General features: G+C 33.2%; 2 protein-coding genes across 2 annotated transcripts in view; one reads left to right on the top strand and one right to left on the bottom strand.

The window, feature by feature from the left end:
- Positions 1-9,579, bottom strand: part of LOC137634108 (glycoprotein-N-acetylgalactosamine 3-beta-galactosyltransferase 1-like) — a 51,763-nt gene extending 42,184 nt beyond the window's left edge. The window contains exons 1-2 of the mRNA XM_068366331.1: positions 9,463-9,579; positions 9,081-9,220 (exon numbers count right to left, since the gene is read on the bottom strand). Of these exons, the coding sequence (XP_068222432.1) occupies positions 9,081-9,087 (7 nt within the window). The 5' untranslated portion in view covers positions 9,088-9,220; positions 9,463-9,579. The remainder of the gene's footprint in view (positions 1-9,080; positions 9,221-9,462) is intronic.
- LOC137634466 (uncharacterized) overlaps positions 1-25,621 on the top strand; it is a 281,610-nt gene that overhangs the window by 60,880 nt on the left and 195,109 nt on the right. The gene's annotated exons all lie outside the window — the stretch shown is intronic.

The following is a 25,621-nucleotide window of genomic DNA, read 5'->3' as shown; positions in this document are numbered from 1 at the left end:
TCCTGAGGGATTGATTTAGATCTTTCATTCTACTATGTTTTGAATAATGATCTCTTTTATGATATTCAGCTGTTAACTCTCATACAAATTTGTTAGACAAATAGTGATCTATTATATCCATTGTGCTGATCTTGATATTAATGTATATCTTACACCGTAGTTCATTTAATTCTCTGTTTCACAAAATCTTTCCTAATTCTGACCATTTTTTGTAATCAATCTTCCAAGGTATGCATTTGATTTTAACAGTAATCTTTCCCCTTATAACTTGATACTACAGAGTTATTGTAGAAGAGACATTCCAGCTGTCCTTAGATTGTGGAATAAACTTTGTAATTTGGCGGATGAGTCGGTAGAACTTCAGAAGCTCAATATTGTTGCAAGTGCTTTTCTGTTGAACAGGTTGACATTACCTCATTTCATAGTTTATATATGACTAATTTATATTAGTCTCTTCATCATCTTCTATTACTTTCTCCTGTTTTTATTTTTTTTAAACTGCTGATTGTTAGATTGCCTTACATCACAACCTAACGTCTCAATTATAAAGATACAGAGGGATAAGAACTTATAGTTACCACGCAGAAATGTTGCAATAATGGTAAAAATCATAAATCAATCATCACAAAGAAAATTAACTGGGAAAACCATTTCGGATATAAATCTTGTTGGATTGTTTGTACACGGGATCCGATAATGTAGCGAAGTATACCGGAATCATTGTATGTTGTACCAACCGTGTGTCACACAATTGTACATAATTCCTTTTGTATATATTATGCTTGTATCTTCGTTCTTCCCTCGCACTAAAACGAACATGAAAATTCATGTCTGGTTTTTCTCTGTAACATTGTCACTTTCTCGAACATGTTATGTCCTGTTGCCTTGAGGTTTTGTATATAAAGGAGAGTGTTCCTTAATAAAGAACTCAGTTGATTGCATCCTGCCTTTGAGTTCACAACCCTCTCTCGGCCTGTCACATTGGTGACCCCGGAGTGATTCGCTCCTCCCCCCTCCCCCCCCCTCCACCTCTCACCGTTACTATGACGCCGTCAACGCATACCTTCTGCAGCAGTACTCGCCGTCGCCAGCCGCCCGTATAGCAACGCCTTTTCAGCTCTCTCAACAACCGTTGGGGGACCAAAGGGCTTCGCTCACCCTCGGGAAAATGACCAGTATCACTCGCCTGCAACCTGCCGCAGACAGCTCTCCTCGTGAGGTGAACATACTTCGTGCCCTTATGGACAGCCACTTCATGACCTTCAAAACCTCCATCAACGCCTCCACTCGTGACGAAGAGGACAACTATTCAACTTCAACCGAAGCTGACGTGAATGCTGTAGGACATACACGCCTATGAATGCCGTAGGACATACACGCCTATGAATGCCGTAGGACATACACGCCTATGAATGCCGTAGGACACGCCTATGAATGCCGTAGGACACACTCGCCTGTGAATGCCGTAGGACACGCCTATGAATGCCGTAGAACACACACGCCTATGAATGCCGTAGGACACACTCGCCTACCCCGTGACGAGCCGGAGCGGCAACACAGCCAACCATCATCCACCACTCGCTCGCACCCCAACCAACGACTTCTACAGCAACTCACTGCCACTAATCGGCGCAGTTTTTACTACTACCTCTCCAGATTCAGGGCACCTATTTAACATGTTCAGTATGTCATTTTTAGAGGGGGAGCTATGTACCAACCGTGTGTCACACAATTGTACATAATTCCTTTTGTATATATTATGCTTGTATCTTCGTTCTTCCCTCGCACTAAAACGAACATGAAAATTCATGTCTGGTTTTCCTTTGTAACATTGTCACTTTCTCGAACATGTTATGTCCTGTTGCCTTGAGGTTTTGTATATAAAGGAGAGTGTTCCTTAATAAAGAACTCAGTTGATTGCATCCTGTCTTTGAGTTCACAACCCTCTCTCGGCCCGTCACATTGGTGACCCCGGAGTGACTCGCTCCTCCCGCCTCCCCCCCCTCCACCTCTCACCGTTACTATGACGCCGTCAACGCCTACCTTCCGCAGCAGTACTCGCCGTCGCCAGCCGCCCGTATAGCAACGCCTTTTCAGCTCTCTCAACAACCGTTGGGGGACCAAAGGGCTTCGCTCACCCTCGGGAAAATGACCAGTATCACTCGCCTGCAACCTGCCGCAGACAGCTCTCCTCGTGAGGTGAACCTACTTCGTGCCCTTATGGACAGCCACTTCATGACCTTCAAAACCTCCATCAACGCCTCCACTCGTGACGAAGAGGACACCTATTCAACTTCAACCGAAGCTGACGTGAATGCTGTAGGACATACACGCCTATGAATGCCGTAGGACATACACGCCTATGAACGCTGTAGCCTATGAATGCCGTAGGACACGTCTATGAATGCCGTAGGACACACGCTTATGAATGCCGTAGGACACGCCTATGAATGCCGTAGGACACACTCGCCTACCCCGTGACGAGCCGGAGCGGCAACACAGCCAACCATCATCCACCACTCGCTCGCACCCCAACCAACGACTTCTACAGCAACTCACTGCCACTAATCGGCGCAGTTTTTACTACTACCTCTCCAGATTCAGGGCACCTATTTAACATGTTCAGTATGTCATTTTTAGAGGGGGAGCCATGTACCAACCGTGTGTCACACAATTGTACATAATTCCTTTTGTATATATTATGCTTGTATCTTCGTTCTTCCCTCGCACTAAAACGAACATGAAAATTCATGTCTGGTTTTCCTCTGTAACATTGTCACTTTCTCGAACATGTTATGTCCTGTTGCCTTGAGGTTTTGTATATAAAGGAGAGTGTTCCTTAATAAAGAACTCAGTTGATTGCATCCTGCCTTTGAGTCATAACCTCTCTCTCTCGGCACCGTCACAATGTGTATGAAGGTATGACCCTCATATTCCTATAATTATCATTCCTACCTTAGAAAAGGTCTAAAGAGTTGAGTTGGAAAATATATTGGTTTATTTTTACTTGTAAGATGTAAATTTTCCTGATGGTTTGCTGACTGAGTTATGCCATATTCAGTTTGGAAAGATTTATGAGACTAGAAATCTCATCTCAAACGTGTTAGTGAGAATTAGAAAATTTGGACCTACTGTCTATATATGCTGTATATGTATATTTTCCTCTTGGTAAGGGTAGAAGAGAGACTTTAGCTTTGGTAAGCAGCTCTTCTAGGAGAGGGACACTCCAAAATCAAAACATTGTTCTCTATTCTTGGGTAGTTCATAGCTTTTGTACCATGGTCTTCCACTGTCTTGGGTTAGAGTTCTCTTGCTTGAGGGTACACTCGGGGGCACTATTCTATCTGATTTCTCTTCCTCTTGTTTTGTTAAAGTTTTTATAGTTTATTTAAGAAATATTTATTTTAATTTTATCACTCTTAAGATATTTTATTTTTCCTTGTTTCCTTTCCTCACTGGGCTATTTTCCTTGTTGGGGCCCTTGGGCTTATAGCATCCTGCTTTTCCAACTATGGTTGTAGCTTAGCAAGTAATAATAATAATAATATAAATGTATCACTTGTTAGCTATCATGATTTTTTTCACACAAACAGTAATTGCTTCTATATATCAGATCATGTGTTCGGATATATATATATATATATATATATATATATATATATATATATATATATATATATATATATATATATATATATATATATATATGTGTGTGTGTGTGTGTGTGTGTATACATACAGTATAAATGTATCTATATGTTTGTATATAGACAGTATATATGTATGTATATAAACAGTATATTGGTATATATATGTATGTATATATACATTATATATATGTATATTTAAAGTATATATGTATATATACATATGTATGTATGTATACAGTATATACGCATATATATATATATATATATATATATATATATATATATATATATATATATATATATATATATATATATATAGCATATATGTGCGTATGTGTGTGTATATATACAGTATTTATGTATGTATATGCCTATTTATATTTACAGTATATATATATATATATATATATATATATATATATATATATATATATATATATATATATATATATATATATATATATATATATATATATATGTACATGTATTCATTTATTTCCGTCCATACCCAACTCCCTGTCCCTGGGGTAGGGGGAGAAGAATAGTTATATCCTAGTGCAAGGAGTAGGAGTGCGGGCCGGTTTTGCGTGTGGTTCTGTGTTTGGTGTACATATCTATCTAAACATTTCGCCGTCATTTTTTTACGGGTCACGTACACTAGTGTGCGCACACACACACAAACATATATATATATATATATATATATATATATATATATATATATATATATATATATATATATATATATATAAAGTGTACGTTTTAAACGAAGCTATGGCGACGAGAACCGTTTTTAATGGCGATTTAAAGTTTAGCCACCTGTTAAATTTTGTTTATTGTAGTGACGAAAAACCAGTAAACGTCCTAACAAACTGACAACACACCTGGTGCTCAGGTTTCATACAGGTGCTTACTATTTTATTTTTTATTTTTTTAGATTCGTCTGAGGAACAAGTGTGCGGAATTACACATATGTATAAAAATCGAGTTGAAATTTACACTTCCCTGATAACTGAACTAAGTTCAATATACTCATTATAAGAGAATAATGATTTTTTTTTTTAAATACGTGGTATTATTTTCGTTTTATAAATTTGATGAATTTTAGGATTGGTGTACAACATCTAAGTAATTCATGGAAGGTTCTGCAGAACTTCAGTGCCTTTAGACAACTTGCTATAGATTCATTCCAGTTTTTTTCAGGTTTTAATATATTTGGCCTTTTTTAACATATACCATTACAGCATTTGTTTGTCGTTTTAAAGGTTAGACGCGTACTACTTTTAAACACATATCTATAGTTTTTTTTTTTTTTTTTTTTTATTTTTTTTTTTTTTTTTTTTTTTTTTTTTTACTTAAATTATGCTTCGGGATACTCTTGGATTTCAATATAACCTTTTCATAGCTTATTAATGGTTTCTGACTAAGGTTCACCAAATGTTTTAAGATACTTTGGTTTTCATATGATATGTAAATCATACGGAGTTCTTCATTTTAATTCACTTTTGTTGGGTAATAAGATCCTTTTTATTTTTTCAACATCCAACCCACAATTGTCATATATATATACTTTTTTATCTTATAGCTTTTAATTATTACAAAACATCTTGACGCCAACGTGTCAAGATAGTAGGTTGGCCAAGGCACCAGCCATCCGTTGAGACACTACCGCTAGACGCGAGAGAGTTGTTGGGTCCTTTTGACTGTCCAGAGAAGTATTACATTGAATCCCTCTCTGATTACGCCTCATTTTTTATTTGTCTATACATATACCGAATACACTGGCATATTCTTTACATATTCTTCGCTTAAGAGGTTTATTATTGCCCAGTAATTGTTCGGTGGCTTCTTTACACTTGACAAGTGTAGAAAAGACTCTTTAGCGATGGCAAGCAGCTCTTCTAGGAGGACACTCCAAAATCAGACCATTTGTTATCTAATCTTGGGTTTTGCCATAGCCTCTGTCCCATGGTCTTCCGCTGTCTTGAGTAGAGTTGTGCCTGAGGGTACACTCAGGCACACTATTCTATTTGTTTTCTTATTTTTCTTTCTTCACCGGGCTATTTTCTCTGTTGAAGCCCTTGGGCTTATAGCATTCTGATTTTCCAAATAAGGTTGTAACTTAGCTGATACTGTTGACAATTTTATAAACTTTTGTCTTTGAATATTTCTCCTAACTTGCATTGCAGAACGCAAATTGTCGGTATTTTGGAAATGTTCATGTAATACCCTTAACACAACTGGCAAAGAGATTTGCACAAAAAAGCAAGTATATTACTGTTATGTATGTTCCTCTGCTTCTCGAGCCCTTTTTAGATCCATTCAAAATTTCTTTACCGTTATTAATTAGAAGAAAAGAATTCGTTTCCTGTATAATCCTTAGGAACTTTGATGCAATTCTAGCTTTTAGTTTTTTAACATGTATGTTATAGTACATAACTTTCCATCTTTTTAATTCTTTAATCATCATATACACAAGTTCTTACTCACCAAATACGTAGAAGTAATTTTTCCGGACATTTTACTCGTAATATATAATTTTATTTTGCCTTTTATTTTATTAATCTTGACTTTAGAAGCATTCACTGTTTTGACTCGCACCCAACACCGCATAAGCCTTAAAGTCTGTAGTAGACATTTATTGGCATGAGCCATCTTTTTTATCCTCAGTGTTAAGGGTATATTAGTTGTAAATAAGCTTATCATGATAAGGTGCAGCAAATGGAATTTTTCTATTCATACATTACAGTATCTTGTAAACATGTGTGACCTAGTTCACACTTAGGGTTTTAGCCGTTTTCCACCAATACCGAATACTGAAATGGTTTTGTTTCTCCTTCAACTTTTCTAAGAAATATTTCTTTACAATTAACTATTCTACTTAAGTTTGAATTTTTTCTTCTATCGTTCACATAATTTTTTCTTAGCTTTAGATGGTGACGTTAAGAGGATTTTGCGTTTTTTTTTTTTTTTTGTACCTAGGCCTTCATATTTAAACTTGTAAACGCTTAGATACAAAGTTTTTTTTTATTGTTGTTTAGTGAAATATTTTGCCTGATTTGCGTCATGTTAGTACTTGAAAATCTCTCTCTCTCTCTCTCTCTCTCTCTCTCTCTCTCTCTCTCTCTCTCTCTCTCTCTCTCTCTCTCTATATATATATATATATATATATATATATATATATATATATTATATATTTGAATAAATGTATAGTATAGCCACCCATGTACAAACAGTTCATGCATTTGATATGCATTGCTTTCAATATTCGGTGTTATTCCATAGTATTGAACAAATAGTCATCATGTTAGAATTAAGTTCTTTTGTTTTGTAAATATCTGAACCGTAGGCAAAACTTTTCGATAGTGTACAAATGGTGTAAGATTTATTTTGAAAAAAGACGTGTTACGAAATGCTAACAATTCTTTTTACCTTGTGGGTCCAAATTCTATTTTCCATATTCAAATCGTTGTAAATTTTAGGGGAGAACACACGAATATCCTAGAAATTTTTACTTGGGAGGACATGAAAATTTACAATGAGGAATGCATTTAAAATTAGCTCGGGCTATTATTATTATTATGACTTGCTAAGCTACAACCCTAGTTGGAAAAGCAGGGTGCTATAAGCCAAGGGGCTCCAACAGGGAAAATAGCCCAGCGAGGAAAGGAAACAAGAAAAAATGAAATATTCTAAGAACAGTAATAACATTAAAATGAATATTTCTGATATAAACTATAAAAACTTTTAACAAAACAAGAAGAGAAATAAAGTAGAATAGTGTGGTCGAGTGTAGCCTCAAGCAAGAGAACTCTAATCCAAGACATTGGAAGACCATGGTACAGAGGCTATGTCACTACCCAAGATTTACCATAGCTAAAGAATCTCTTCTACCCTTACCAAAAGGAAAGTGGCCACTGAACAATTTCAGTGCAGTAGTTAACCCCTTGGAGAAGAAGAATTGTTGGGTAATCTCAGTGTTGTAAGATGTACGATGACAGAGAAGAGTATGTTAAGAATAGGCTAGACTATTCGGTGTATGTGTAGTCAAACAGAAAATTAATCGTAATCAGAGAGAAGGATTCTATGTAGTACTATCTGACCAGTCAAAAGGAGCCCATAACTCTATAGCGGTAGTATCAAATGTGGTTTTTACATAGAAGAAATGCATTATTATTATTATTATTATTATTATTATTATTATTATTATTATTATTATTATTAGTTGCCAAGCAGGTTGCTGCAATGCTTGGGCCTAAAAAGTGATAACAGACCAGTAAGGGAAATAACGAAATCATAAAACATGAAAGGATTGTAACACACACGCACACACACATATATTATTATTATTATTATTATTATTGTAACACGCACGCACACACACATACATATATATATATATATATATATAGATATAGATATATATATATATATATATATATATATATATATATATATATATATATATATATATATATATATATACAGATATTGATCGATAGATAGATAAAAACACATTTAAACAGATAAGTAACATTTAACCAGGAAGTCAGCCTGCTCAACTAATGGGAAAAGTCAGTAAAAGGAAATTAAATTATGATGTAAAATTGCAGGTTAAAAATGTTTCGTGTATGAGATGTGAAATGATCGATGTTTACTGGTGATATTTTTGTGGATTTTCAATATCTGCAAGCATGGAGGGATGTGAAAAGTCATATGGAAATTATATACGGTAGAAAAGTTGTCTAGAATGTTTTGTGGAATGGTTGAGGTTTGCAGATGACACAGTACTGATTAAAACTATAGGATTGAAAGTAATGGAAGTGAATGCTTTTGTTATTCGAAGAAAATGATAATGATCAAGGCTAAGGTAATTTTGGTAAATGAAATGGATGAAGATTAACGGTAATATAGAAGAATGGAAATAGTTAATACTTGATGGGGTTTGAAAAATATAATGAGAAAGGTTGGAATGACCGAAGACCTGAGTAATAAATTAGGTTAGACAAGGCGTATATTATGCACAAATTCCTAAGATATACATTATATATATATATATATATATATATATATATATATATATATATATATATATATATATATATATATATATATATATATATATATATATATATATATTGTGTTTGTGCCTGTGAATAGTTTGTGTACAGGTTTCTGCGACCTTGATACTAGCACACAAATATATAATAGAAGTATATGAACTGCTTTATTAGTATTAAGAACACTTTCTGTACCTCAAGAACTTCATTATTTTTTTTTTTGGGGGGGGATTGCTTCTTCAAAATAAAGCCTTTTTCAATTCATTCCTTAGACTTGAAATGTATTCCTTATTTGGCTCCTGAAATTTGATCAATATCATCTTCCTCTATATAACACTTAGGTATCGTATGCATTTGATTGCATTCCTTACCTTGCATGTTTTCTAGAATTTCGTTACTATTTCTTCGTTTGAAGTGGTGATCGCTTCCACCAAAGTTATTTGATGCACAGCTGTAGATACACTAAACTTGAGGGCGTAAGCTTTGATGACAACGCTCAGCTTTATCTTATCTTTGGATTGAAGATAATGTTATCAATGGTTAACAAAGCGATATCTTTTTATAATTGGAGAAAATGTTTGAATTGTAACGGATGTAGTTTTTTACCGAGTTACAAAGATAAGAGTATTGACAACTTGATGCTGAAGGTTGAATATTTTCTGTATACTTTGTCTTCGACGTTAACGTTATTTGTAATTATATTCTGAAATCTAAACGTTCAACATCCGTCCGGTGCATATCGCAGTGAGTCACCTTCTCATGAGCACCGACGAAGACTTCAGTGATATGTCCCTACGTTACTGCAGCGAGGACTTGCACTACTGTCGCTACCACCAATGCGACTGCTTATCCCTCTCGTCTATAACTCCCCTTCCTCGGCTTTTTTTTTTTTTGCGTTGCACGTATATCGTTTCCCCTCCCACCTTCAGCCACGTAAACATTGGCTAATGATCTTCTAACACATTTGTGACTGCTGCTCGACGTTATGCTATACCTGCGTTTTATTGTGGGATGTTGTAATGTTATTCCAATATTTTCTTGTTGAATGTTAATGATGAATCAAGTTACAATTTCCTTAGAATCAATTTATATATATATATATATATATATATATATATATATATATATATATATATATATATATATATATATATAGAGAGAGAGAGAGAGAGAGAGAGAGAGAGAGAGAGAGAGAGAGAGAGAGAGAGAGAGAGAGAGAGAGAGAGAGACCTAAAAATGCTAACCTGTTGGTTTAAAAATAGTTTGATAAATATGAGGTACATTGTTTATCGTTACGAAATCGATCAAACAGGTGTGGGGTTAAAACAAGTGTTTTCATGTTATTTTTTATTATTTTCTTTTTTACTCTTGTTAACTTTTACGATTACGATAAAGGTAATAAATCAACTGTAATGGGTATAGCTTTTCATATCCGTATGTCTGTTCTGATAGATGGGCCAACAAAAGCTTAGATTTTATTCTACAAGTTTTACTTATATTATTTACTAAGATATTCTACATTTTCATAGGTGAATAAACATATGGCCTTGGAACAGGGGATATTATTGTATCATTTTCAACCTCTCCCGATTCTTGGCCTTTTTGCATCATCGTATATGAAAAGTTTTTACTTACTCCACTTCTTTTCTTTGTTTACGTTTTTTTAATTTAAAGCTGCATCATTTTTATTTTATTTTTATAATTTTGAATATCTAATTGTTCTTTTGCCTTTTGGTAACAGAATTTTTTTTATAACTTATTGTTGGATTAAGGCTTTTAATGTAATATAACTGCTTTGACCGTTTTTTTTTTATATTGTATCTCGAAAGCCTTTCGTGTCATCTGGACTTACTAATCATCGAATTTGTAACTTCCTGGTTTGGGCTTTTTGTTTTCGTAGTTCTTTACTTTGTATCACACTACATAAATTGAATTTATTCATATAGAAAAATAACACATCAGTTTCTTACATTGACTAATCAAAGAATAAGTGCTAAACTATTGCGTCAAGTATCTCTTCCATCATGAAATGCTTTGTGCCATTTTTATCATATATTAACAGATAAAGGCTCTTATAAACCTATGACTGTTTTCCCTTTTGCTAAATTATTCGTTTTCCATTCATCGTATCTGACTTGACGCTTCATATTGCTCAGCCATGTAGGCCTGGGTCTGCTACAACAATTTTAGTACCCTGCAGAGCCCAGGTAAATGTTTGGTGAACTAATCTCTATTGGGGAGTGTGAAGATCATGCCCAAACCATCTTCATCTAACCCTCATGATCTCATCCACATATGGTACTCGGTTAAACTCTTTTATAGTTTCATTTCTAATCCTGTCCTGCCATTTAACTCCCAATATTCTTCTGAGGGATTTGTTCTCAAATCTACTAAATTTGTTGGAGATTACTTCATTGTCATACCATGACTCATGTTCATACAGCAACACGGCTCTCACTAAACTGATATATAGCCCTATTTTTATATGTAATTTCAGTCGATTTGATTTCCAAATTTCACTTAGAATAGCCATTGTCTGATTGGCTATTTTCATTTTTTCATTAAACTCTGATTCTAAAGACCCTGTATTAGAGATCATAATTCCTAAATAGTTAAATGATTCCACCACATTAATCCTTTCTCCTTCCATTGCTATTTCATCATCCATTGCATATTCCGTTGGCATCATCTCTGCCTTTATTCTATTCATCTTCAACCCAACCTCCTGTGATATTTCATGCATTCTGGTAAGCGGGCATTGCAAATCTTGTGGTGTTCTGCTAATGAGAACAGCGTCATCGGCATAATCTAGGTCAGCTAATTTCCTATTGCGAATCCAGTCCAATCCTTCTCCAGCATCTCCAACTGTTCTACGCATTGCAAAATCCATGAGGAAGATAAACAACATAAGTGACAAAACATTGCCTCGGGTTACTCGGCTATTCACTGGAAATTCATTTGGTAGGACTCCACTAATATTAACTTTGCACTTGATATGCTCATGAACCGACTTAATCAAATTTACATAATTAAGAGGAGTTCCATAATAACGCATTACTCAACACATAATTGGTCGGTGCACACTATATAAGGCGTTTTCATAGTCTGCAAATGCCATCAAGAGGGTATTTCTATATTCTGCGCATTGCTGTACAACATGTCACAAAATTAAAATTTGGTCAGTACAACTTCTACCTTTTTCTAAATCCTGCTTGTTCATCTATCAGCTTTTCATCAATCTTAATATCAAGTATCTTTAGAATTAGCATACTATGTATTTCATGATAAATGACTTAGAGTGATGCCCCTGTAATTATTGCCATCAGTCAGGTCGCCTTCTTTAGCCATTTTCACCAACACTCTTAATTGCCACTTATCAGATTTTGCTTCATGTCACATTTTACAAAATTATCTTCAATCTTGCAAGTATTCTAGGGGTCACTTCATTTTCAGTGCATTCCGTTGCAATTGTTTTTATGTGCTTATCTTCTAGAAGATTGGTTGTATCATACCTAGGTATTCTAGCCACATTTTGTTGGGTGCTTTCAATTTTAATATCAGTGTGGCAAATATGATCTATTATATATCTTGTATATATTTTATATATATGTATAATTATATATATTATATACATATATATATATATATATATATATATATATATATATATATATACATATATATATATATATATATATATATATATATATATATATATATATATATATATATAGAAATTATGAATAAATAAATGAGAGAGAGAGAGAGAGAGAGAGAGAGAGAGAGAGAGAGAGAGAGAGAGAGAGAGAGAGAGAGAGAGAGAGAGAGAGAGAGAATGTGTGTGTAATATTGAGTTATTCTCTTTTAGGATACTTTCCGGTTATTATTATTATTATTATTATTATTAGTATTATTATTACTTGCTAAGGTACAAACCTTGTTGGAAAAGCATGATATTCTAAGTCTGAGGGCTCCACCAGGGAAAGTAGCCCAGTGAGGAAAGGAAATAAGAAAATAAACAAACTATATGGTCTATAAGAAGTAATTATGAACAATATAAACTATCTTAAAATCAGTAACAACGTTAAAACAGACCCGTCATGTACAAACAATGTAGGGAATAGTGTGCCCGTGTACCCTCAAGGAAGAGAACTCTACCCTAAAACAGTGGAAGACCATGGTACAGAGGCTATTGCACTACCTAAGACTTGAGAACTATGGTTTAAATTTGGAGTGTCTTCCTAGAAGAGCTGCTCACCATAGATAAAAATTGTCTTCTTCCCTTACCAAGGTGAAAGTAGCCACTGAACAATTATAGTGCAATAGTTAACCCCTTGGGCGAAGCAGAATTTTTGGGTATCTTAGTGTTGTCAGGGGTATGAAGAATGATGAAAATATGTAAAGAATAAGCCTGACTATTCAGTGTATGTGTAGGCAAAGGAAAAATGAGCCATAACCAGAGAGGGATCCAAGTAAGTACTATCCGACCAGTCAAAGGACCCAATAACTTTCTAGCGGTTGTATCTCAACAGGTGGCTGGGGCCTTGGCCAACCTACTATCTTTGTCTTTGTTAGTAAGCACAGCATTTTTAAATAAGTTTTTTATTTTTTTTTATTATGTCCTAATTAGCCGCTTTGGTCACGACCTCTCATTGGCTATAAACTGCCATAGACATCATAATACTTTGGCTAGCAGGCTAACAGAGGAACAGTGGCATTCAATACGACGTGCCTAAATGGTCATACTTTCCAAAAAATTGAACCCCTGTTCTCGTGCTCTTTGGAGAACCATTAAGCCACATTCATCTATAGGCTATAATTGAGACTAAGCCCTTTGTCCCCAACATAAGCAATTTCATACACTTTCAATTTTGTTTAGTATTAAGCAGTTTCCTAACAGGATGGCTCCAAGAAGAAGGGGTTGGTATTCGTAACGTATTACAAGATTTGCACCTAAGCCCAGCATTCTTGGCTTTTCTTCTGTAAGGTTCAAGGTAAACCAGCACACATTCATTGGTATTACATAATTTTGTAGTAATAGGCCTACTAAAGTTCATGGTATACAATATTACCGTTCCAGGTTACTTAGTACGGTGGACAGAAATTGTTTAGTCTTTTTTTACATCTCTCGGAAATTGATGTTATATTAAAAGAGCTAAGTAAAGATCCAATCAAATTTTGAAATGTGTGTTTTTTTTTTTTTTTTAATTGACTCGAGATTTGTAAAGACTTAATTTATATGAGAATACGATATAGTTTAGTTTTCTCTGATACACAGACGAATAATAATAGAAAACGAGATTTCGTTTTTTCTTCGGAATATTTGCTAATCGTGAGTGTCACGTTGATGCTAACTTATAGGTATATGGTGAATATTACTTAGTAAGGTTTATATAAATACTTGAATCTAATTTAATTTTAATCCCTGCTCAAAGTTTCGTAACATGAGTTTTTCATTTAGTTGGTCTCCCTGGCGTCAACAACTCCAGTACCGTTGATGTTTTGGTCAAACTTTGTACAAATATAGACCATATTACATAGATATTCACGAAAGGCGAGTATCAATCTGCCCTTCTGATTGTCTGTTAATGTGTTTCACTCTGACATCGGTATCCAAACTCCTAGTTGGTTGGAAAGATTACAGCCCAACCTTGTATAAAGGTAAACTATAGCGCATGAATATGCACGAAAGGAGAAAGCTCTTTTTTTTCTACCCATTTCACTCCAATATTTATGGCATACTTATGTTTTCATTACAACTGACATAGAAGCCTCCACACAAGAAATTTTAGTGAAACTTTGTACAAAGGTAGACCATATTAAATAAATTTATGTCTATTAATCCTTGTACAAAAATAGCATTTATAAGTATACACGATGGGAAATTTTTTTTGTATATCTTGTGTCATACATGACATGGTTACCTTTATTAAGGCTTTACTAGAAATGGAAAATAACCGACTAAAAATATTCATCTATGATTCTATCTCATTTTATCTGTCAACTGAATGATGTTAGGTTCGAAGCGTTATCATTTCAATTTAAATATAATGAGAAATTGACATATTAGAAAGGAATATCTTTTCTAATAATTTCGGTCATACAATTCAGGATAAGTTATAATTTTAGAGTTCTATTCAACAAAATTTTAAGTTTAGTATTATTGAGTATAGCCAAAGTTATTACAAATGAAAGTATAAGTATGTATTTATAGCTCTTAAAAATAAGGGTGACGTTTAGATTGTTTCTAATAGTCTGTAACTGAATGAAATTCAGATCTATTTTCGTTAGGGAAAATCCAAAGTTGAAACAGTTGCCAAAAGATGAAATTATTTCTAACTCTCCCATCTGCTATCATAACCTCTACTGTAATTGTCCATCTCTTTTAACGAGTGGCAACCGTGGAACCATTCCCTTAGTACATTGAAATGTTAGTATCAGGTCACGTAGGTTAATTAGAATTGCCTTCACTTTTTAACAATATCCCATTCTTCTTATTAAATACACAGATAATCCAAAAGTATTTATAAATACACATTATATCATATGCTAGGAATACAACCACAGAATGCATACAATCCATCTTCTTTTATAACGTACGGCTGAAAAGGCCCCACCCTCTCCAAAAATGAATTCGACATAATGATTAGAATGTTTTTATACCTCGGTGGTAAACTGCAAGGTCTGTGTGGAGAGAGAGAGAGAGAGAGAGAGAGAGAGAGAGAGAGAGAGAGAGAGAGAGAGAGAGAGAGAGAGAGAGAGAGAGAGAGAGAGAGTGTTTAAATGCCCTTTACATTGTTCATCATCATGGGATATAGCATGTCAGTTGGGGAATTCCCTCTACTTCCATGATAACAGAAAGACAGTATGTCAAAAAGGTTGTGAATACCATTGATTAATATTTATAGCAGGGTCAAAATGATAGTAAATGAACGTCCAGTAACTTCTGAAATGCACCAAAATAAGCTGCAATTCTGCTGGAACCATACCGAAATACATTTGTTTTTGACATGTTGTCCATAGCAAAATGATGAAATATATTGAAATTAGCCTAAGTATCAATAAAATATGAGGACGAAGTCAGCTTTGTAATATTAATAAGTCAACCAGTTGTTTACTGTTGTAGGTCTGGTTCCAATTTACATTTTGAACTTATCATTGTTATAAATAGCCAAGCTACAAGCCTAGTTGGAAAAGTAGGATGCTATAAGCCTAAGGGCTCCAACAAGGAAAAATAGCCCAACGAAGAAGGAAAATAAGGAAATAATAAACTTCAAGAGAAGTAGTAAACAATAAAGATAAAATGTTATAAGGACTGTAACAATATGAAAATAAATTTTTCATACATGAACTATAATTACTAAAAACATAGAGGAAGAGAAATAAGATAAATAGTGTTCCCAAGTGTACCCTACAGCAAGAGAAATGTACCCCAAGATAGTGGAAAATCATGGTACAGAGACTATGACATTACCCAATACTAGAGGACAATGGTTTAATTTTGGAGTGTCCTATTGTCATAGCTAAAGAGTCTCTTCTACCCGTATCAAAACGAAGGTAGCCACTGAACAATTACAGTGCAGTAGTTAACCTCTTGAACGAAGAACAATTGTTTGGTAATCACAGTGTTGTCAGGTGTATGGGGACAGGAGAATGTGGAAAGAATAAGCCAGACTATTCGGTATATGTGGAGGCAGCGGAAAAATTAGCCGTAACCAGAGAGACGGATCCAATGTAGTCCTGTCTGGCCAGTCAAAGTACCCAATAACTCGAGCGGTAGTATCTCAACGGGTGGCTGGTGCCTTGGCTGTTAAAATTTTACTTGGGTAAAAGGGTATAAGAAGGAACTTGAGTCCCTTCAAATTTTATTAGATAAAACGTTGCTCCAAGGGTTAGGTTAAGTCAACCATTTTAGTTTAAAAATTACTTAGGAGCTTTTGCATCTGTATATTTTTTTCCGGTCCTTCCTCGTGTCTCAGTCAGTGTCTGATGCTGATAGACTATTTTTCTTCAAAGACAAGTTTATGGAATACGACTGTGGTGCAGCTTTTATAATAATGTTATGCTATGAGTTTAGATTTGAACATGAATTCGTTGTTAGGCTACACATAATTTAATAATCTGTTTTCCCCTTTTTAGGGAAAAATAAAGATTTCATAGTATGACTTGGGTGGTTTTAAAGACCAATTCGAGTACAAATATTTGTGATTGATAACGGATGGACTGTGTTGAAGGCACTGTTTTTTTTTTCAACCGGAGGCGGACTTAACTAGAAAATTTTGTAATTTTATCCTTGGTTATCCAAGAATTTAGATTATGTTGGGAAAACTTGATTCAGAGTAAAGTGTTCGTTAATAATTTGACTTAATCACGATTCGTATATGGGTGAGAATTCATTGCGTCGTAAAATGTAACAAAAATATTTTTCCCATACCGTAAAGATTTTGAAAATGGGGTAGATGTAATTCTTAATGAAAAGAAAACACAGGGAAATCATATATCTCTCAGCATGGCCATGTTGCAATTCCTTCAAATATCTTTTCATCAGGTCTTCATGACGAACCCCTATTGTTGGAGAGACTTAATTAGGCCACTTTCCATCCGCTAGTTTGTCGTCGCCAAGCAACGTATTTGATATTACCATTATATTCCACGTGTGTTCTTGGATATCTTTCAGCTTACGATTATAAGATGAAGGTTAACTGGTTATGTACCTGTTTTAGATAATGCCATTCATAACAAGACAATGTCGATCCGAAAAAAAACTTTAGAAAGTGTCGAGTGTCACGTTGTGTAAATGCTATGTGATAGGAAGGCCTTCAATATAAGGACTTATGAGTGTTATGTTTATTTTAGGAATGCCGACAGTGGATCATTTGAAGTCAAGCCTAAAGAAAATAGGAAAGGCTGAAAATCAACGTGAACAACAAGAGAGAACTTCAAGTAAATAAAGGAACGTGTGGCGTCTAAAGTGCTGCTTAGTTGCAAGAGAGGAAATGGAACCAATTTCCGCATGGGCGAACGGTATACTAGGTTTATGATTATTTGGTCATGTTTATAGTAAGAATCCAAGTACAAGTATGAGAGGTAACGTGTGGAAACAATGTTAGATGCGATGTAATTTTTTTCCTGGGGGTCCTCATAAAACATAGAGCCGAAATGTCACTGGATTGTAAAGGTGGCCATATTGCTTCCTCACTCACTGGAGATGTAAGTTTTATTTTTCAGAATTATGCATAACGGATTCAAAGAATTTTGAGTTCATGGATTTTCGCCTTTCATTTTATAAGTGTTATAAGGGATTATTATTATTATTATTATTATTATTATTATTATTATTATTGTTATTATTATCAATTTCCAAGCTACAACCCTAGTTGGAAAAGCAGGATGCTATAAGCCCAGGGGCCCCAAAAAGGAAAATAGCCCAGAGAGGAAAGGAAACAAGGGAAAATAAAATATTTCAGGAATGGTAACATTAAAGTAAATATCTCCTATGTAAATTATAAAAACTTTCAAGATGATATAGAAGGAGAAGCAGGAATTTATACATCCATATTGTGTCTCTGATTATTATTAAGGAGAGAGAGAGAGAGAGAGAGAGAGAGAGAGAGAGAGAGAGAGAGAGAGAGAGAGAGAGAGAGAGAGAGAGAATGGTGGAGAAAGTGCGAAGTTGCTTGAAATTTGCTTCTGGAATAGACACAAAGGTAAAAGAAAAATTACCAAAAGATACCCTGTCACCATATTTCGCCTATTAGTCCGAAAATCGTGTAGGAGGTGCAGTCTTTTGTATTGTCCTCCAAGTGTAAACTTACATAATCCAAGCTGGCGTAGGAGGAAGTATAATCTGGTCTTACTAATTAAGATGAAAAACGGTGTAGGTGTCAGTTTCATAATATTCCCAAATTTTGAATTAAACTATCCAAATCAGTATAGGATGGGGCATGGTGTGTATCGGTTTTACTAACTGAGACTCAAGAGAGTTTAAAAGAAGTTGGAAGTCACGTCATGTATTAGTATATTAAAAAAAAAAAACACACTTGAGAAAAAAGTGTAATTCTATTCATATAGCCCTATTAATCACTACCCTTCCATAATAAAAAGAGGAAAGGAAAGCATAGAATGTTATTGTTGATTAATGATGGACTACTTGAGTTTTCAGGATCTAAAATGATGATGACGGAGGTGTATTTTTTTTTCCATTTTTTCTTTTGAAGTATGAGTAAAAGATCACAAATAGTTTAGAAGGGTTTAATGTTAATCCTTATTCTATTAATTGATGCAGTGGGGGAGGAGGACGAAATTGAAAGGATATAAACTTGGTTATGCCTTTATTTCAAATTAGGATCCAGTAGGATCCAGTAGGATCGGTTTAAAGTTATACAAATCTGCTTAAAATAGACTTATATAATCCAAAATATGTAAAGTGTTATGCCAGCTGCTTGTTTTACCTTCCTGAAATTTTAATAAAGGGTAGAAAACAATGTAGAAGGACGTCCAGTTTTGTTCGTCCTATCTTCCAAAATTTGCATTAGAGAAAACATGTAAAGGATATAAATTGATTTTCCTGCATAAAGTAAATTCAAAAGAAAAGACGAGTGATAGTTTTCAAAGAAGTAATTTCATCGCCCCAAAGAGATGGGTTATAATACGGATTATATCGTATATCCGCTTTATGATTTCCTTGTCTTGATTTCGTCTTGATTTATTCTACTGGGGAATCGAATTTATTCATGCAAGGAAGATGTATCTTTCATCATAATTATTGGAACAGGTTTTTTAGGGACGTGATTGGTTGCTATTGTCCTCAGTAATATTCTTACATATTTTTGATCTTCATAGAAAAAAACTACGAATAATGCTAATGACATTACTATTATTGATAATATTGATAATAGTTGCAATAATGATAGAAGTATTTAGAGGTAGTTCATGGTTAGCAGAGTCAAGGGACACGCCATATACTGTACATATATAAATATAAAGGTCATATTGCCAGAAGCTGTGAGGGTAAGGCAATTACCGGGAGCGTGGGTGACATTTTAGATATTAGAATAGCAATAAAAAATAATAATGAGAAGATGGGTATAAAAATGTGTTTGTTTTGATTGTATATATTATTTTTGAAAATAAAAAAATTGCATTTAATTAACTTAATGACTTCTTTGATTTTACGTTAATTTCACCCTTTTTTCTTAAATGAAACTCCAACTATGGGGTTTTTATAATGAAGGAATTTGGATTTCAATGTCTTTAATAATAAAATTATGCCATATTTTACCTTAATGTGACCATAAATCTAAGCTAGACTTAGAACTGATTTGCTTCGATTTACAGAAGATATCTTCAATTGACCGCAACATTACATCATGTAAATGAATATTCTTATATATTTATTTTTGTTTGTAGCTCTGTCGTCGTCCATCATCAGAGATCTGTGGTTGGCCCTTATAAGATATTACCCCTGATTTCTTATATTATGCTTACCGTTCTTCACGGCATCAAATGCCAAATTCTCCCCCTTTTTTTTTTCTATCAGTGTAGTCTTGTCAGTCTACATTTGAAATATTCGAGGAACAATTTTCATTCTCGCTTTATCATGAACAAATTAAGAATGTTTTCGCTTCTTTCATCCATTTCCATCAATAATCTTTATTGCGATGTGATAAGAACTACTTTTGACCCGGCTTCTCGATTTTACCTTCTTCGCATGCAAACCTAATGTTGAAATCCGCTTTTTATCCTAGTGACATCCATTTGTATTGGTCCAAATCTCTTAATAGTGACAAGTTACGCGTAAAACATTCTCACTACCGCCTTTTCTGAAATTATAGAAACCGTCTTTTTATGTAACAATATTTTTTGTATGGATTACATTTTTGTGTTAGTTACACCATGAAAAATTGTCTGAAATATGAAGATTTGCGGATTGTCTGACAGAAAAGTTCAAGGTTTTCATTGGTTGCGGTGGTTTTTCGTATTTATTGTTTTATAAACTTGGGATAGTTACTGATGAAATTAGATTATCCAACTTCTAGTTACAAAAGTTTTCTTTTAGTAATATTCCCTTTGGCATAAAATATCTTTTCTTTATTCTACGACGGGATGTTGATTTACTTTTTTTTTTTTTTTTATTCATCAGAAGCTATAACATTTATAAGGCCTTTTTGTGGTGTCTGTAAATTAGCATAACTGAAGTATTATCTTGTATTGGAGTTGGCCAACTTTTATTTTTCTCGTTGATAATTGAACCAAATTTCGTATTGCTAGATTCATATCCGATCACCAAGTATCTAAACTTTGCTGAAGATGGCAGATGATAAAAGGCTGTATCGGATGGAACCTTCCCATTGCATTATAGTTGATTATTATCTTAGTTAAAAGGGGTATTCAGAAGTAGTAGACACAGGGAAGTAGGTAGTTATACTTTGAATGACAGTGAGCAGCACTTGAAAGTTTACTAAGTTGTCTGGTTGAGATAAAGTTGTTGATTGGTCTGAAGTATAGGAATTGGATGCTTTTGAGAATTTTGTAAGAAAATACTATCATTTAGACACAATGATACTGGATGTATATGTATAAAAGAATGTCTCCCATTTTCATCCAGCTGTAGATAGTGCCAGTACCTGCTGGAATCAAGGCAAAGGCCAAGAACTTGATGGGAATTAAAGGGCTAAGCTCTTCTGGCGACAGACTCATGGGCAAAGGGTGTAGGATGGGAAAGATGATAGGTATAGTAAATTACTTTATTTCGACTCTGCTCAATATAATGTATTTCTGTAGAATTAAGTTTGTTGTACTTCTAATCGATCTCTATCCATCAACGATTGGGAAGTCTGTTAACATAGTGTTAATGATGATAGTTTTGTGACAACACTTCAATTTCATACAGTCAAATATTTACCTTGGAAATTATATGCAATGTGTCCTTCATTTGAATTAGGTGATGCATACAGTATACACGTTCACTTGCACTTTTAAATTATTGCCATATAAGAAATAAGGACACTCTAATAATATTTTTACTACTAAGGATGCGTATATATATATATATATATATATATATATATATATATATATATATATATATATATATATATATATATATATATATATATATGCGTAAAAATCACAGTCCTCTGAAGAAGTATCACGAAACTAGTCAGGACTTAATCTTATATTTCGTATTTTAATTTTCCCTGTGGTTCTTCTGCGTATATATATATATATATATATATATATATATAGTTGATAGTTGGGTTCCTCTTGGGAATCGCAATTTTAAGTAGAAATAAAATAGTCATTGGTGCTATCATCATCTTTATTTGGTAGCTTTCGACATAACTTATGTCATCCTCAGCCTATATACAATTATCATGATGTAAAATTAATAAAATTAATAAAAATCATCCTAAGTACATAGTTAGGAAGATATACTTCCAAGAACTGCCCACTTAGCTCTAAAATCAAACTAATCAAGAACATAAAACCACATAAAATAATTATTACACATATAACTATATAAAAGACTTAATAACTAATATACCTAGTCATCCGCAGGAGACGATGACCACCCATCCAAAGCAGCAACCCACAGACCAAACGGATCAATGGGTATATAATATATATATATATATATATATATATATATATATATATATATATATATATATATATACACACACACACACACTATATTAGGTGGTATCACTTTAAAAGTACATTCACAATATATAATGATGCTATCTTTATTCATATTCTGGGCTTTTCGCGTTTTCCATACACACTATCCACCCATTTGTTTCCCAATTTTCTATATATATATATATATATATATATATATATATATATATATATATATATATATATATATATATATACTGTATATATACAGACCTTACTAGAGGTCTAGCTAAAATTATGCATTGTTTAAATTATGGGATATGAAATTGAAATCTAACAAAACTCCACACTTTGATGATGACTCTTTTAACTATATATAACTCATTTAAAATTCTATGTGTAATTCATGGTTTCAGATTCACTTTTGAAAAACACATTTGGTCTCTCTTTCTTCAAGTGCACAAAAAAATTGGCTTATTGAGAATGTCTTTTTAAGATTTTCGGTGATCAGTTATAATTCATTTTATCTTGTTTCGAGTATTGTCCGCCTATATGGTCTTAAGCTGCTGACTTTAATTTTAATTTGTTGGAAAGAAACTAGTGGGGTATTAAATCTTTTAATCCTGTTCCTGATATTAATCGCTGGATATAAATATTTTTCTTAATTCAGATAATACATAGCACTTTGATCTTCCTAGACGGTACCATCCTGTACGCAGTACAAAGTATGCAGTTAATTCTTCTAAGTAATGCCTACTTCAGAAAATACAATACTACACTGTATTTTAGAATATTTATTACAGCTGTGACCAGATTGTGGAACGATCTTCCTAATCAGGTAGTTGAATCAGTAGAAATTCAGAACTTGAAAGTTTTTGTAAATGCTATTTTGTTGAGTAGGTGGACTTAAGTCCCGTGTTATAGCTTGTATAGGACAGGTCTTTTTAAACGTTGTTACTCATCTTAAAACGTGTTATATATTTTATTCACTACTTAATGTACTATATTTGCTATTTTCTTATATCCTTTCCTCACGGCGTTACTTTTCCTTGTGGAGCCTTTGGGCTTGTAGCATACTGCTTTTCCAACCAGTGTTATATCTTGGCTAGTAGTAATTAATATATATATATATATATATATATTATATATATATATATATATATATATATATATATATATATATATATATTGGTTATCAGCCACTATCACTTAGGAACTTTATTTACAATGTATGATGGTAATGATTTTCCCCATATTCTGGGCTAATCACATACAGCTGCATATCCTATACACATCCGTCCATATATATATATATATATATATATATATATATATATATATATATATATATATATATATATATATGTGTGTGTGTGTGTGTGTGTGTGTATGCATATATGTATGCATGTATACATATATGTATATATATATATTTATATGTATATGTATACAGTATGTATGTATACATATATTTATTTATATATATGTGCATATGTATATGTATGTTTATATATATGTATACATATATATGTATGTATGTATGTATATGTTTGTATGTATGTATATATATGTATATATATATTTATATATGTATGTATGCATATATGTATGTATGTATGCATATATATATATATATATATATATATTTATTTATATATATGTATATGTATATAGTATGTATGTATGATATATTTATTTATATATGTGTATATGTATATGTATGTGTATATATATGTATACATATATATGTATGTATATATATGTATGTATGTATATGTTTTTTATGTATGTATATATATGTATATATATATATATATATATATATATATAATATATATATATATATATATATATTATATATAATGTTTGGCCTACTATCATTTTGAGACTATTATATATGATGGTACTACCTTTTTCCATATTCTGTGCTATTTACGTCTTTCATACATCCATTCTCTCTACCTAATTCCTGCATTGCATATCCATCATCATACCGTATATTCCAGCCATTTTCGATTCCTCTCTTTTATCCATTTAGTTTTGTCATAGCCTACCCTAAACTATTCACTATTTTCCATGCACAAGACCAAATAATTTTAATAAAAACTCTTACATTTATTATTTGGTGCTAATTCTTTTTAGACTCATTGCAGCTCTTTATGATATACAGGGAATCTTTTAAAGGATCTCATTCCACATTTTTCATTACCTAAGATAATAACTCCAATGACATGCATTAATATTTTCATTTACGAATTTTTTCGAGTCTTAACAAATTTAGGAATTTCTATAGTAAGTATTTTTGCTGTGATATAACACTAGATATAATACCGTTTATTCAGCTTACTTTGATATAACTTTTGATTATGAAGACATTCTCGTTGGTGTTTACTGACTAGTAACACGGAATGGTATGACGTTCGAAGCGAGCAATAGAGGATTCTGTATACTGTATTCATCGACTATTTTTATTCCAGTGGAATTTGATCTCTTGTTTTGTATTCGAATGCAGGTCTTCATAGATAAACCCCCTCTTCATATGCTAACAATAACTACAGATTGCCATCGTTTTCAAAAAGAATATTTTCAAGGGAAACTCTTTGATCCATTTATGGGCCATTTGATTTTTTTGATTTGGCGTTTGACCTCCAATAGGAGAGAAATTAGCAGATTGTTCTCTTCTTTTAAAAAATATTTGATTGGAATTAGAGATTACTCCGACAATTAACTACCAAAGCAGCCCTCCAGTGACCGACTTAATCACTCTCTCTTACCTATTTACTATTAGGGCACTGGTCGCCTAAATCTAACTTTTAATTCAATGTTTGATGTCGGATCCAAGGGTAACGTATCGCTAACCATCTAATTCTTACACTGCTGTCATTTGGGTTTCGTTAATTTGGTTTTGTATATGACATATCTGTATATATTGATATAGTTTTATATTATTAAAATATATTTGAAATTTATATATTTTGCATAAGAATTGATATCCGATTGAGTGTTTACGGGCTGCTTGGCGGCAAATGACCATTCCTTGCATGTCTCAATATGAATCTACAGCCAAACAACCTTGCAACTAAAGAGAACAGTCTTACAGAACTATTTCCATCTTTTCACTTGATGTTCATTCGGATTTTCACTTATGATTTTTAGAATAAAAGGTGCTTAGTATTCTTGGTTTTATACCAATGGTCTTTTTTTTTTTCCTGAAAACCACTAAAATGCAATATTTTACTCTCTTTGGGTTTTATTACCCTATTATCTTTGTGTATAAATGATTCACACG

The sequence above is a fragment of the Palaemon carinicauda genome, chromosome 44 (genome assembly GCF_036898095.1).
Source record: "Palaemon carinicauda isolate YSFRI2023 chromosome 44, ASM3689809v2, whole genome shotgun sequence".
NCBI lineage: Eukaryota > Metazoa > Arthropoda > Malacostraca > Decapoda > Palaemonidae > Palaemon > Palaemon carinicauda.
The sequence above is the reverse complement of the archived record's forward strand: the minus strand, read 5'-3'. Positions and strand labels throughout refer to the sequence as shown.